This window comes from Ranitomeya imitator, chromosome 3, assembly GCF_032444005.1.
Source record: "Ranitomeya imitator isolate aRanImi1 chromosome 3, aRanImi1.pri, whole genome shotgun sequence".
NCBI lineage: Eukaryota > Metazoa > Chordata > Amphibia > Anura > Dendrobatidae > Ranitomeya > Ranitomeya imitator.
In genome coordinates this window covers 507,310,638-507,324,682 of record NC_091284.1, presented here as the reverse complement: position 1 = coordinate 507,324,682, position 14,045 = coordinate 507,310,638, and the positions used below count along the sequence as shown (strand labels likewise).

At 40.7% G+C, this 14,045-nt stretch overlaps 1 protein-coding gene across 1 annotated transcript; it reads right to left on the bottom strand.

The window, feature by feature from the left end:
• Nucleotides 1-12,261: 12,261 nt before the first annotated feature.
• LOC138671673 (general transcription factor II-I repeat domain-containing protein 2-like) lies at nt 12,262-13,776 on the bottom strand. The gene has a single exon (XM_069759839.1). The coding sequence runs from the start codon at nt 13,774-13,776 to the stop codon at nt 12,262-12,264; it is 1,515 nt and encodes a 504-aa protein (XP_069615940.1).
• Between the last annotated feature and the right edge of the window lie 269 nt (nt 13,777-14,045).

Genomic DNA, 14,045 nt, shown 5'->3' with positions numbered 1-14,045 from the left:
GAGTTCAAATGAAAAAAACAAAGAATGACCTGGCAAATAGGAAGGGAAAGATAGCCTGTCTTTTACAATAGTTATAAAATTAGGGACAAAGCCAGCTCACCAATGCAGCAAGACCTCCTCCGGAACCTGGAACATAGCTACTGCTATGGACATCAAACGGTTAAGAATATTGAGGAGATCTAGCTCTCTCAGTTATCGATGCATAAAGTGCACAATTCATTGTCGTATTAAAGGTCTATAACTAATGGAGTCATATTACCCATGGTAAGCCTGTGTGGATCTGCTACACCAGCAGTCCCAACACGCATTTCTCATGGGCTTCCTCAGGGGGCTGTAACTTACTGTGTGTTCTGTCCATGGTGTCTTGCAGCATGGCACGTATTCTTCATTTATTGATTGATATGCATTTGTATGCCCAGTTTTATGGGTCATATGCTATATTACTTGGAATTGTGCACTTTATGCATTGATTACTTACTCTTATATATACCACATTGGATCAATATAACCTTGATTTAGGCATTTATTACTTGACTGCCATTTCTGGGAGGTTCCAATTGTAGGCACAAATGTGAAATACTTTCACTGGCACTTTATATTCTCCCTGATTTATGAATAGCTTAGATAGTCTGTATCATATGAGTAGGTGATTTTTGACCTGATTCAATATTTTTCTTGTGTTGTAGATTTGAATTTCACTTGCCTTAGCTTGTCACTGATTATGGATTTGCAGCCTTTAAACACCTATGATTATCGCTATATGACCGATTTTATTCCATGTTATGTTTGTCAGCCTGTTCAATCTGAATAAATAAAATATATTTTTGTATGACACTTCCATTCTCTTAATGACTTTAACTTCATGTTCATTGTAGGGTTTATGCTATATATACTATAACATTTGGACAGCACAGTAAAGATTTGTGATGTCTTGCGATTTCTTATTTTGCATTTTAAAAGATTCCATAATCCCATATGAAGCAATGTAGACTTTGCTCAAGAGCACAGCATTAGATCCCTAAGGTCTCAAATGAAGCTTTAGATTTCAAAAGGAGACATCTTAAGACATATGTTTTGCCACTGATAAAAAAGCATGTATGTTTCAAACAGCAAATGAATTAAAGTGATTGTCCCATGTAGACAACCCATATATATCCATGTGTCCTAAGGCATTTGGTTATCATGGAAATAAATAGCTTATAAAGGAAAGAGTTTGTATTATGGAAGACTCAAGCCACGCATACATTATAGATGCTGCTTTCTACAATGCCACTCTTGCATCAGCTATTGACATGGTCGCCCCTGTCATGCATAGCAGAGTGCGACGAACCAATAGACAACCCTGGCACAATAGCATCATTAAAAAGCTTTGGCAAGTATCCAGAATTGCAGAACGGCGGTGGAAGAAAACACATTTCACTGCACTCAAACAAGCAACACTCGCATTCAAATCAACTCTCACCTCTGCTATACACAACTCTCGTATCTTACCTTATCCCACAACCCCAAACACTTTTAACTCCCTCCTCCACCCACCACTGCCCCCTCCGAGTTCCCTAATCGTTGCCGAGGACTTTACCACGCACTTCAAAAATAAGATCGACCAAACAAGGCAAATCTTTGTTGTCAAACCACCACAACCCCTTTGTATACCAGACCAATGCCGAAACCTCATAACTTCCCTTTCCAAAATCACTGAAGGGTAGCTTGCTCATCTCACCAAATCACAGCTCACCACTTGTGCACTTGACCCCATCCCATCCCACCTTCTCCCAACCTCACCACCACACTAAACCCATCCCTAACCCATCTCTTCAACCTATCACTAACTTCTGTTACCTTCCCCACTGCTTTCAAACATGCCACAATCACACCTATCCTCAAAAAGCCATCACTTGACCCAAGCGCTATGTCCAGCTATTGCCCCATATCTTTGCTCCCATTTGCATCCAAACTCCTTGAGCAGCATGTCCATGCTGAACTTTCCTCTCACTTTGCATCTAACGCTCTCTTCAACAACCTACAATCTGGCTTCCGTCCCCACCATTCCACTGAGACTGCCCTGATCAAAATTACTAATGACCTACTTACAGACAAAGCTAACAGACAATTCTCTATACTCCTCCTTCTAGACCTGTCCTCTGCCTTCGACACAGTTGACCACTGCCTCCTACTACAGATCCTCTCTTCCTTTGGGGTCAAAGACCTCACCCTATCTTGGATCTCCTCATACCTTACCAACCGCACATTTAGTGTTTCCTACTACCATACTACCTCTTCATCTCGCCCCCTCTCTGTTGGTGTCCCTCAAGGCTCTGTCCTAGGACCCTTACTCTTCTCAATCTATACACTCGGCCTGGGACAACTCATAAGGTCCTATGGCTTCCAGTACCATCTATATGCTGATGACACTCAGATCTACCTTTCTGGCCCAGATGTCACCTCTCTACTCTCCAGAATCCCACAGTGTCTATCAGCCATATCCTCCTTCTTCTCCTCTCGCTTCCTCAAGCTCAATGTGGACAAATCTGAACTAATTATCTTTCCTCCATCTCGCATATGTTCCCTACCTGATCTATCTATCAAAATAAATGAAATCACACTTTCCCCTGTCCCAAAAATCTGCTGCCTCGGAGTAACCCTGGATTCTTCCCTGTCATTCAAACCACACATCCAAGCTCTCCCCACCTCCTGTCACCTCCAGCTCAAAAATATTTCCAGAATCCGTTCTTTCCTCAACCCTCACTCTACCAAAATGCTTGTGCATGCCCTAAACATCTCCCGCCTCGACTACTGCAACATCCTTCTCTGTGGCCTACCTTCTAACACTCTCGCACCCCTCCAGTCCGTCCTTACCTATGCTGCCCAACTAATTAATCTCTCTCCTGGCTACACTCCTGCTTCCCCTCTTTGCAAATCCCTTCACTGGCTCCCAATTTCCAAGCGTATCCAGTTTAAACTACTAATACTGACCTACAAAGCCATCCATAACCTTTCTCCTCCATATATTTCCAAACTAATTTCTCAATATCTTCCCTCACGTAATCTCCGGTCCTCCCAAGACCTCCTTCTCTCCTCCACGCTTATTCGCTCTTCACCCAATCGCCTCCAAGACTTCTCCCGAATATCCCCCATACTCTGGAATTCAGTGCCCCAACACGCCCGGTTATCCACCCATTTTGGATCCTTCAAAAGAAACCTGAAAACTCACCTCTTCAAAGAAGCTTACAACCTGTAATGACCACACGGCCACCTCAACACCATCGGTGCTACTGCAACCCTCAACCTACTGTCTCCTTCCCCATAATCCTATAGAATGTAAGCCCGCAAGGGCAGGGTCCTTTTCCTTCTGTATCAGTCTGTTATCGTTAGTTTTGTTTACGGTAAGTGATATTTGTATTTTGATGTAACCCCCCCATCTCATGTACAGCACCATGGAATTAATGGTGCAATATAAATAAATAATAATAATAATGCTGTTACAGGACAAATGTCTTGCTTGCCTTAGGGTAGATTTACATTAAATTTTTGCCAAAATCTGGGAAATAACAAAACAAAAGGAGCAACGGTTCTTTTGGGAATGGCTGTAGTAAACAAGGATCAAACCTCTAACAATCATAATATTTTAGTATATCTTTGTGATGCAATGTTTAAATTATTGATTTTTCAAAATACTGATTTTAAAACATTTATGTGATGTTTGTTTACCAGTTGAGGAAACTATATGAAGATTTGCAATTTGTGACACCCATGGTGTCTAAACAGTGGCCAAAGTTTTGCCATTGTTAAAGGCTCACCTGGTGAAATGGAGTTTCTAAATTATAGGGTGAGCAGCATGCAGTGGAGACGATGGTGCTTAGGAGTGAATCTTGACAGATGGCACCCAGATCAGTGAGGACGAGGACTGCAACATATGCAGGGTAGCATACAGGTGAACAGAGCAGGAAGCACCAAATTATGTAAAACCAAGATGTGCACATATCACACAGGAAAAGTACATATATAAACAATCCAGAACTACAGCAGAGATTTGATTAATGGCAGAGATGCATGCATTCTGGAGCTTGCAGCAGAAATATGGTAAACTGCATGTCACAGCTCTGTTGCAGGATATCCCGGGGTTAGGGGTTCCTTCCCTATCCTTAAAACTAAGGGCGCCTTAGCTATCCATACTTCCCAGATTACTTCTGTTTCACCTTACTTCTGACACTGGGGCCATGTGCCGTGCTGAGCTCCTGAATCAGCCCTTATCTGTTCATTCCCCCACTCAGGAAACTGGGGAGTTGTAGTATATAATAATACACAAACCAGATTAACAAGGGAAAATGCACAGGGATAAATGAAAATTCCAATCAGGCAGTATGAAACTAACACTGGCAATCCATGATTGCAAGTGGTGAGTATATATTGCAGAGTGGAGTGGTCAACATTGAACAGCTGAGACCATCAAATCATGAAAGCTCCAGGAGCTCTCAACTGAACAGATTAACCTCTGCACTGCTAACAGAAACCTGCACTGTGTTGTGAACAGAGTTGTGTGAACAGCACCATTATTAGAAGAGATAAGTTTGTTAGTAATGTACCTTACTTGCAAAAACAAGGGTGTAAACAACACCAGTATAAACAGAGTTGAATTCCTTACAAGGTTACTTGCCTTGCTCCCAAATGGAGTGGTCTCTCCATTTTGGAGGTTATGCACCCCTTCTGAGGAAGATATACATAAAAACACACGTCAAGGGATACACAAGATCTTCTTTGAATTCTGGGTATTTATGACTGTCCCTGGCTCCTTATACAGTATATACATTTCTATATTAATATACATAGAGCTATGGTGTGCATTATTTGTCTCTGATCTCCCCTTTCTGAGGTATGTTTACATAAATTTACTTAAATCTTATTGGTGATTACTTGTTTCATTAAGAGTCTATAGCCAAAACAGAAGAAGGCGGGCACCGCACACAATATAAGAGAAAGGATCAGCCACGTGCATATAAAAGGTACCAGAAAATAACAGAGAAAAAGATATGCACACAATGGGATCAACCATACATAATAAATTTTATTTTAACATATCGATCCCATTGTGTGCATATCTTTTTCTCTTTTTTTTTTTTTTTTGTTTCATTAAGAGGTGATTAGAGACAAACCCCAGCAATGTCCGGTTCTATGATTGACCTATATGTTCTAAATCCTCCTGTATAGCATAGATTTTGCACTATGCACTTTATTTGGCAGAATTAGTGCTATCTATTTTGATATTCTTCTTATGGTATTGTCATTTTAGAGTTATGTGCAGTGTTGGATTTGATTTATTCTGCATTTATTTTTCAGACATTGATTCAATTTATTTCTTTTGTCCAGTGTTTTGCTGTTTCCTTTTTTCTGTATGGTCTTGCTCTCATTTCCAACTTTCCTTTAAAGGAAACCTGTTACCCCGAAAATCACGGGTGAGGTAAGCCCACCGGCATCAGGGGCTTATCTACAGCATTCTGTAATGCAGTAGATAAGCCCCCGATGTTACCTGAAAGAGGAGAAAAAGACGTTAGATTATACTCACCAAGGGGCGGTCCCGCTGCTGGTCCGGTCGGATGGGTGTCTCTGGTCCGCTGCGGCGCCTCCCATCTTCATTCCAAGACGTCCTCTTCTGATCTTCAGCCACGGCTCCGGCGCAGGCGTACTTTGTCTGCAGAAAAAAGAAAAACCAGCTCACCTGTCGGCATGTGTTGTGGGGAAGCACGGATAACGTGTAGTCATCACGTGAGCAAGCAATCCAAAAAAGAGAAAAAATCCAGCTTCCAAAAACTTACAAATTTATTACGGGTAAAAAGCAAAGTCCAGTCCAAAGCTTTGAGAAAGAACATACCATTGTTCAAAACGCGTTGCTTGCTACTCTTCACTATGTAATTTATTGGATTGGACTGGACTTTGCTTTTTACCCGTAATAAATTTGTAAGTTTTTGGAAGCTGGATTTTTTTCTCTTTTTTGGAGTACTTTGTCTGCCCTATTGCGGGCAGAGCAAAGTACTGCAGTGCGCATGCGCCGGGCTTCTCTGACCTTTCCGGCGCCTGCGCACTGCAGTGCTTTGTTCTGCCCTCAACAGGGCAGACAAAGTACGCCTGCGCTGGAGCCGTGGCTGAAGATCAGAAGAGGACGTCTTGGAATGAAGATGGGAGGCGCCGCAGCGGACCAGAGACGCCCATCCGACCGGACCAGCAGCGGGACCGCCCCTGGGTGAGTATAATCTAACGTCTTTTTCTCCTGTTTCAGGAAACATGGGGGCTTATCTACAGCATTACAGAATGCTGTAGATAAGCCCCTGATGCCGGTGGGCTTTTCGGGGTGACAGGTCCCCTTTAATAGATTTTTTTTTAAATGGTTTGATTCAATAAAAATTATATTGTTTTGCAATCAATGTTTGGAGGACCTTTGTCTCTTTACATAGTTTTCGGTTTCCCTCATGGTCCTCCGTGTTTAGGTTATTAGTGCTATTTTTGCGGTCTGAATGTTCCCTGCTTGCAGAGACAAATGTGTGAACAGCATGAATAATAGCATAAATTGCCGTAGTTAATTATAAGGCACCTTGCTTGCAGAGAAAAATTTGTGAAGAACACCGGTATAAAAAGAGATGAGTTAATTATAAGGTGCTGTACCTTCATTAAAGATACTAAGGTGTGAGCAGCAACAGTATTTGCAGCACTGAGACAGGAAATACAAGTTAGATGCTGGAAAGCAGGCAGTTCCTAGAAAGATAATTTGCCAGCTTGCTAGAGCAGAGTCTTCAGGTGGATGAAGTAAATTCTAACATAAGAATATGGAAGCTGAATGCCATATTTTCTCAATTCTCAAGCAGCTGGCATTTGCCTAAGCCAGACTTAAAAGGCTATTTGTAATTATATCAGAGGTGTTTACTTGGTTATCAAAATAACCTGGCATGCATTGGTGCAGAGAGCCGTTCATAGGAAAAGGAAGTAAGTCCTGATGCTAAAGCCAGGAGAGCTGGGTAACAGACATGTTTGATTTGATTGGCAGCAGGTTGACAAACTGTATAGTTCATGACATATTTGTCATATTGCTTGGTCTTGATTGGTTTTCATTGACGCATGAGAATTTTACCACTTTGGGGACAAGAGAGTTATGGCATTGATAAATAGAGAAATTCTATATTGTCTGTATAAGCTAAACAATAATATTAGTTACCTTATGAAGAAGACCCTTGTCCACATGATCTAAAAGGACATATGATGTCATATAGGGTGATACTGAGCCCAATATAACAATGGCTTCTACTCTAGATGTCTACAGACAGTCTTCTATTTCATAGGACATTCATCTAAAAGATACCATATAGTACTACATTTTCACAGTGGTTGTAAATGCAGGATAATCGTCTGGTGGGCCATAGCTTCCCTAGGCATAATTGCTTGCGCACGACATGCTAAAACCAAATGCACACTGATAATGTGAATAAATGGCACATAAAAATGTAAATGTTTGATGATATATATGTCCATTACGAGCAAGTGCTAGTTTGTGTTCTAAGTTGGATAGATACATAATTCTGAAGTTGTGTGGTCTGCAACTGTACGTTCAAGAACAGTGGTAGGAGACCTGCTCATATAGACAGCCAATTTCCTATCACAACTGCCAAGTTTGCAAATAACGGTTTAGATTTGACACTTATATGACAGGGTTAACATCAACCACAGCATCTAGGCGGGCTCCCAGTGCAATCACAGGGTGCTGATGGGTAGTCATAGCATCCAGAGGCTCAATGAAAGCTCCTCAGGTCTACTATCTTGGTGAACCTATTAGGTGCTGCAAGCATTAGGCCTTTATGTTTCATACAATTTTTTCGAAAATTACACATTGCTTTTCCATGTAAAAATAGAGAAATAAAAAAACTACCATATAATTGATATTGATGTGCTCATGATGGCCCAAACAATAATTACCCTGTTTACAATGCACAATAATCACCATATAAATTAACATACATTAAGGCTATGTGCACACGTTGTAGATTTGGGTGCAGAATTTTCTGCACAAAATCTGCATCTCCTGGCAGAAAACACAGGTGCATATTTGATGCGTTTTTTATGCGGATTTTGTGCATTTTTGTTGCGGATTTGCTGCGGATTTTGTGCGGATTTCATTCGTTTTTTACCCCTTCGGATTTCTATTATGGAATGGGTGCAGAAACGCTGCAGATCCGCACAAAAGAAGTGACATGCTCCCTCTTTTGATCCGCAGCGGTTTTCATGCAGATTTTTCCGCACCATTAGCACAGCGGTTTTTTCTCTCCTATTGATTTACATTGTACTGTAAATCACTTTGTGGATCTGCAGCGTTTTTGATGCGGGAAAAAAACGCTGCGGATCCGCAGTAAATCCGCAACATGTGCACATAGCCTTATAGTAAAGCAATGCCTGAATTGCTGTTTTTAGTTCAACACAACAAAAGCTATTGCTCTCAGAATATGGTGAGACAAAATGAACTTATTCCTTCTTTTTACTAATAGTATATCAAAAAGCTATATAATACTATAGAATATAAACATGAAAAATACAAAAATAAATATAAAAAACCCTATATAAAATTGAACTATATTAATAGTGAAACACACAAAATAATATGTTTGGTATCACTATAATTGTACTTCAGTGGATCTTAATGTTAATAATATTTTTAATTGTTATTATTATGTTGCTATTTCTGAGTATCTAATGTCTTTGCCTGGGATTACAAATTCTTGGTGTATCTCAGAGTATATGTTAGCAGTTAGACACGACTACTCTACATAATTGGCAGGATGTGCTTCGATTATGACTTGCATTGTGTTCTATCATGTTCTGCCGGTATATTTAATTACTCAGATGGCAAGACTGCAACACTACAGGAAGGCATTATATCTCCATATTTATGTTTATAGCTAGGAACACTTAAATGTGAGGACATATTTAGTACAGAGAACATTTTAAAATAGTTTTCTACCATTATTCAATTCTTATTTTATCGTCTGTTTTTATGGCATTTTGTGATGGCAAATGCGAAAAAAATGTTCTGAAAGCTGTTCTATTTTACATTTACTTTTCATGTGACCAGTAAATACTTTTGTTCCATTTGGCAATATATTTTCTGTTCCTAAAAAGTTTTGCTTTTAAAACTTTTTTTTTATAGGTTTCCCTTTAGGAAATGGATTGTTTATGAGCATTCCATATTGTTATCGAGACATGTGTAATTTTCCTGTAGTTCAGTTAATCAAAATTCAGAATAATGAATTCAAAATAATAACATTTTTATTATTGGATGTCATTGGAGTTAACAGAGTGAGAGTGAATGTAAAGAAAACACAACTGGAGAGAATTTGATTCATCCGAACACCAGTCATTACACAGCAAAGTAGCTCCATAGTTTATGTTGCTGCTTGGCAGTGTTGGGGTCCTCAGTTGGATTCCAATCAAGTACAACATTTGCATGGATGTTGTACATTCTTTCTTTTAAAAAAAAAGTCAAGACAATAAACGGGTAAATTCAATGTGTATTTGATTTACACTACAAGTAAAGTGCTCTTTAGACTACATCTTAGAGCAGGGGTGGGGAATCTTTTTTTATGCCAAAAGCTATTTTAATATTTATACCATCCTTCGGGGGCCGTACAAACTCCACCCACAAAGTGCATTATGACTGTGGCACTGGTTTCAGGACGTAATCTTTCATCGCATGCCCTTCAGTGTTCAGTAGTGAACACTGTGTGTGTGTGTGCTAACAGAGCAAGAAGAAATTAATGAGCTGGTTGTAATCAAAATACACCTCCCTGCCCAAGAATGCAGTCCCTGAGAATTTGCTCGGGGGCCTGACAAAAGCTCATCAAGGGCCGTAAATGGCCCTGGGGCCTGAGGTTCCCCACCCCTGTCTTAGAGCAACAGTGCAAACAAAGTTCCTTCATTTCTGATGTTTCTGGTTCAAAGTAATTGATCTTTTTGTCCATAGTATTTAAAAGTTCAGGTTCATTTAACCTTCTATACAAAAGTAGTGTAAGTTTTCCAATGGACAACTAGTTTTCTAAATGTTCCCATTTACATTAGATGGATCACTCCCTCCATTCCCCATCCACATGAAGGATTGGGAGAGGGGAGGAAGTCACTTTCCCTATGTCATCTGATTGGGGATAGTCGGGACATCCCCACCCACTCACATCAAATGATTGGTTGACCCTGGTGAAATAAGAAGGATCCAATAGCCTCAATGCAATGTGTATGGGGATACGTTGGTGTGCAAGAGCCTAGCTCCTCAATTAGCAAGTGACGCAATGTACTTTCTAATGACATGCACATCACAATGCTTGACAATTAAAAGGACGGAGTTCCCAACCTTCAGCAAAGTCTGTATGCAGCAAATATCAGCAAGCTAAGAAGACACAATTCTCTGTCCTCTGTGCTGACCCATACCGATGCTTCAGATCGCAGGTTTTGGACCTTTCAAATAACAAACACATCACAGAGTTTGTAAATTAAAGGGGCTGGCATTTCAAAATATAGGCAGGATCAGTGTAGAGGACAGTGAAGTTTGTCATATTAGCTTGCATGCTCCAACAAACAATTATTTCAATGCAGTTTCTCCACCATCAGGAACAGATTGATATACTCCTCTTATTATGTCTGATTCATGTGTCCAAAAGATAGGTGGATGGGACTTAAAGTGGATAGTAGTGCCTGGAAGTCAACAAAATATCTCCCAATGAGCTCAGAGAAGAAGCACAGGTAATGAAAGTATATTAAAAAATGTATAGTTATAAAGAGTTAGCACATATGAAAGGGCGTCATATAGTTATAAAGGGGCAGATAGAGAGTGAATGTACTCCATGGAGGATGAAAAAGCAAGGCCCTGATTAGAGGTGGGTGAACCCGAGCAGTAAAGTTCAGCATCTGTACCGAACACCTACTGTTCGGGCATGGACACCGAACAGGGGCTTCACCAGAAAGTCCATGTTACTGTTCGGGTTTGGCTGCCCTAACACCAGGTGTTTGTCACGCTGTCATGTGCATGACAGTGTGGCAAATACTGCTTCTGATCGATGGTTAGATCATCTCTGCCGTTCCATGAGCCGCTGTTCCCACTCTGTCAAAAGACAGCATGAGCATGCAGCTGTAATCGGAGGTATAATGTTTACCTCCACTCACTGGCATCTGCTGATGGGACGACAGCTCCCATCATCTGACGCCTGCTGTCGCTAATAACACCGAGAACAGGAGCGGCTGATGGGTGTATTGATTAGTCGGCTCCTGCACTGTAAACCAATAATAAAAAGAAAACTGGAGTGGGTTCCCCTGTATTTTTGATAACCAGCCCGGCAAAACTCTCTGACCTGGATGATTTCATCGCCGATCAGAAGCAGTGTTTGCCACTCTGTCATGCACATTCAAGTGCATGGGGTCCAGGTTTAGGTCCAGGTACTGTTCTGGTACCCGAACTTTTTGCAACTGTTCGGACAGACCCGCCGGACCTGAACATACAGGTGTCTGCCCATCTCTAGCCCTGATTCATTAAATCTTTCCTGACAGAATTCTAGCCGAAAAGCTTTGAAAAGTTGCAAAATTTAGGCACAAATCAGAATTGCACTAAAATTTTGTGACTTTTGGAATTTCTCTATCTCCCCCAGCACCCAGAAATTGAGCAGAGCTGGAGGGATGGGGCGCGACACGATGCCACAACTTGTCTAATTCATGACGAGCTGTGACGTTCCTGGATATTTCCAGCTGGATATTGCACTTCAGCACCTGACTTTATTAAAATTTCTGACATAGTGCAGGCACTCCAGATTCACGAAGAGCCGTGCACATCTTCATGAATCATGAACTTCTGACTCAACCACGCACACTCATCAAGACTGTGGAGAAAATTGCTGGTGTTGATGAATCAGGCCCCAAGTGTTTGGTCAATGGTTGTGTGACATATGGGTAGATTACCAAAAGAGCCCAATGTTTGGAAACTGAAGCTGATTGCATATTGCAGGCAGGTTAGCACAGCTCACTTTCTCATTCTATAGTTACATCAGACCAGGGGTCCCCAAACTTTTTACACAGGGGGCCAGTTCACTGTCCCTCAGACCGTTGGAGGGCCGGACTATAAAAAAAAACTGTGAAAATCCCTATGTACACTACACATATCTCATTTTAAAGTAAAAAAACATACAGGGAACAAATACAGTATTCAAAATAAAGAACTAGTAAATTTAAATCAACAAACTCACCATTATTTCAATGGGAACTATGGGCCTGCTTTTGACTGATGAGGTTGTCAATGTCCGGTTCCATATTTGTCACTGCTAGCCGTAACAAGTGATGCAAGTGCACATCAGTTAGTCTTGATCTGCTTGGAGATTTCAGATGTTTCATTCTGGAAAAAGTCTGTTCACAAACATAAGTGCTGCCAAAGATGGTTGCCATTTTGAGTGCATGATTCCTGAGATTAGGATAGGTCTCAGAGGGGAGAGATGCATAGAAGATAGGCAAGCTGCTTGACTTGAATGCGTCTTTCAGAGAGTCACAATTCTGCAGTTCAGCCAGTTCCATTTGGTAAATTGCATCCACATTTTCAATGTCAATAGAAAATGGGTTACGGAAAAGCTGTATGTCCTGTTCATGGAGATGAAGCTCTTTAAATCTGAATTGGAACTCCTTTTGCAATTTTTCCAGTGAATTCACACATGTTTCTTTTGGAAATGCAACCATGGGTTTTTCTGCTAACAGATTTTGAGTTAAGGGGAGATGGCAGAAATTTTCCTCCTTCACTTGTTTGATAAGGAGGCCTAATTTTACTTCAAATGCTTTCACATGTGAGTGCATATCACAGATGAGCTTCCCTTTTCCTTGAAGTTGCACATTTAAACTGTTGAGTAGCTCTGTTACATTTGTCAGAAAGGTGAGGTGCCATTTCCATTCTGCATCACTGAGCTCTGGTACTTCTTTGTTTTTTGACAGCATAAAATCTGTAATCTGTGGAAGCAAGTCATAAAAATGTCTCAAAACTCTGCCTCGACTCAGCCAATGGACTTCTGTGTGGTACAGAACATCTTCGTAGGCAACATTTAGCTCAGACAGAAATTCCTGAAATTGTCTGTGGTTTAATGCATTAGCTCTAATGAAGTTAACACAAGATACCACAATTTTCATAACAGAGTCCCACTTCAGTGATTTACTACATAGCGCTTGTTGGTGGATGAGGCAGTGTATGGCTATTGGATGAGAATGGTTACGTTTGTCCATCTCTTGTTTAATGCGAGCAATTACACCTTTCTTACACCCCACCATGCTAGGCGCACCATCAGTTGTCACACTGGCTCGTTTAGCCCAGTCTAGCTCCAAATCCTTCACAGTTTGGGAAAGCTTTTCATAGATATCCTCTCCTGTAGTTGTTCCTTTGATGCTTTGCAGTGCAGCAAGCTCTTCCATAACTTCAAAATTGTCATTCGTCCCACGAATAAAAATTAGAAGTTGTGCAGAATCACGAACATCATTGCTCTCGTCAAGTGCCAAGGAAAAATAGGACAGTTTTCTTGCAGAGTTTTGCAAATGCTGATGCAAATTGTCTCCCATTTCTTCAATCCTTCGTGTAATTGTAGATCCTGAAAGACTAACTGTACTAAACAAGTCTGACTTTTCTGGACACATCTCTTTGGCGACAGAAAGAAGGCACTCTTTAACAAATTCTCCCTCCACGAATGGCCTGCCAGGGCACGCTATTAGCTTGGCAACTTGAAAACTTGCTCGCATTGATGAAAATGTTTAGCTGCTTCTGCTTCACAAAAGTATTTTGCTGAGTTGTCAATGAATGTTTCAGTTTTAATATTTTATCTTTTCTTACATCTCCAACCAAACAATCATGTTTATCTTTATGTTGAGTTTGATAGTGTCGACGCAAATTGTATTCTTTAAACACAGCCACTATATTCTGACATATCAAACACACAGCTCTTTCCTTGTACTGCATGAAAAAGTAATCATAATTCCACTGTTCTTTGAATATCCTACACTCCGAGTCA

Excerpts from the sequence above, each read along its gene's own strand:
- LOC138671673 (XM_069759839.1), bottom strand. The coding sequence starts at position 13,776 with ATGCGAGCAAGTTTTCAAGTTGCCAAGCTAATAGCGTGCCCTGGCAGG.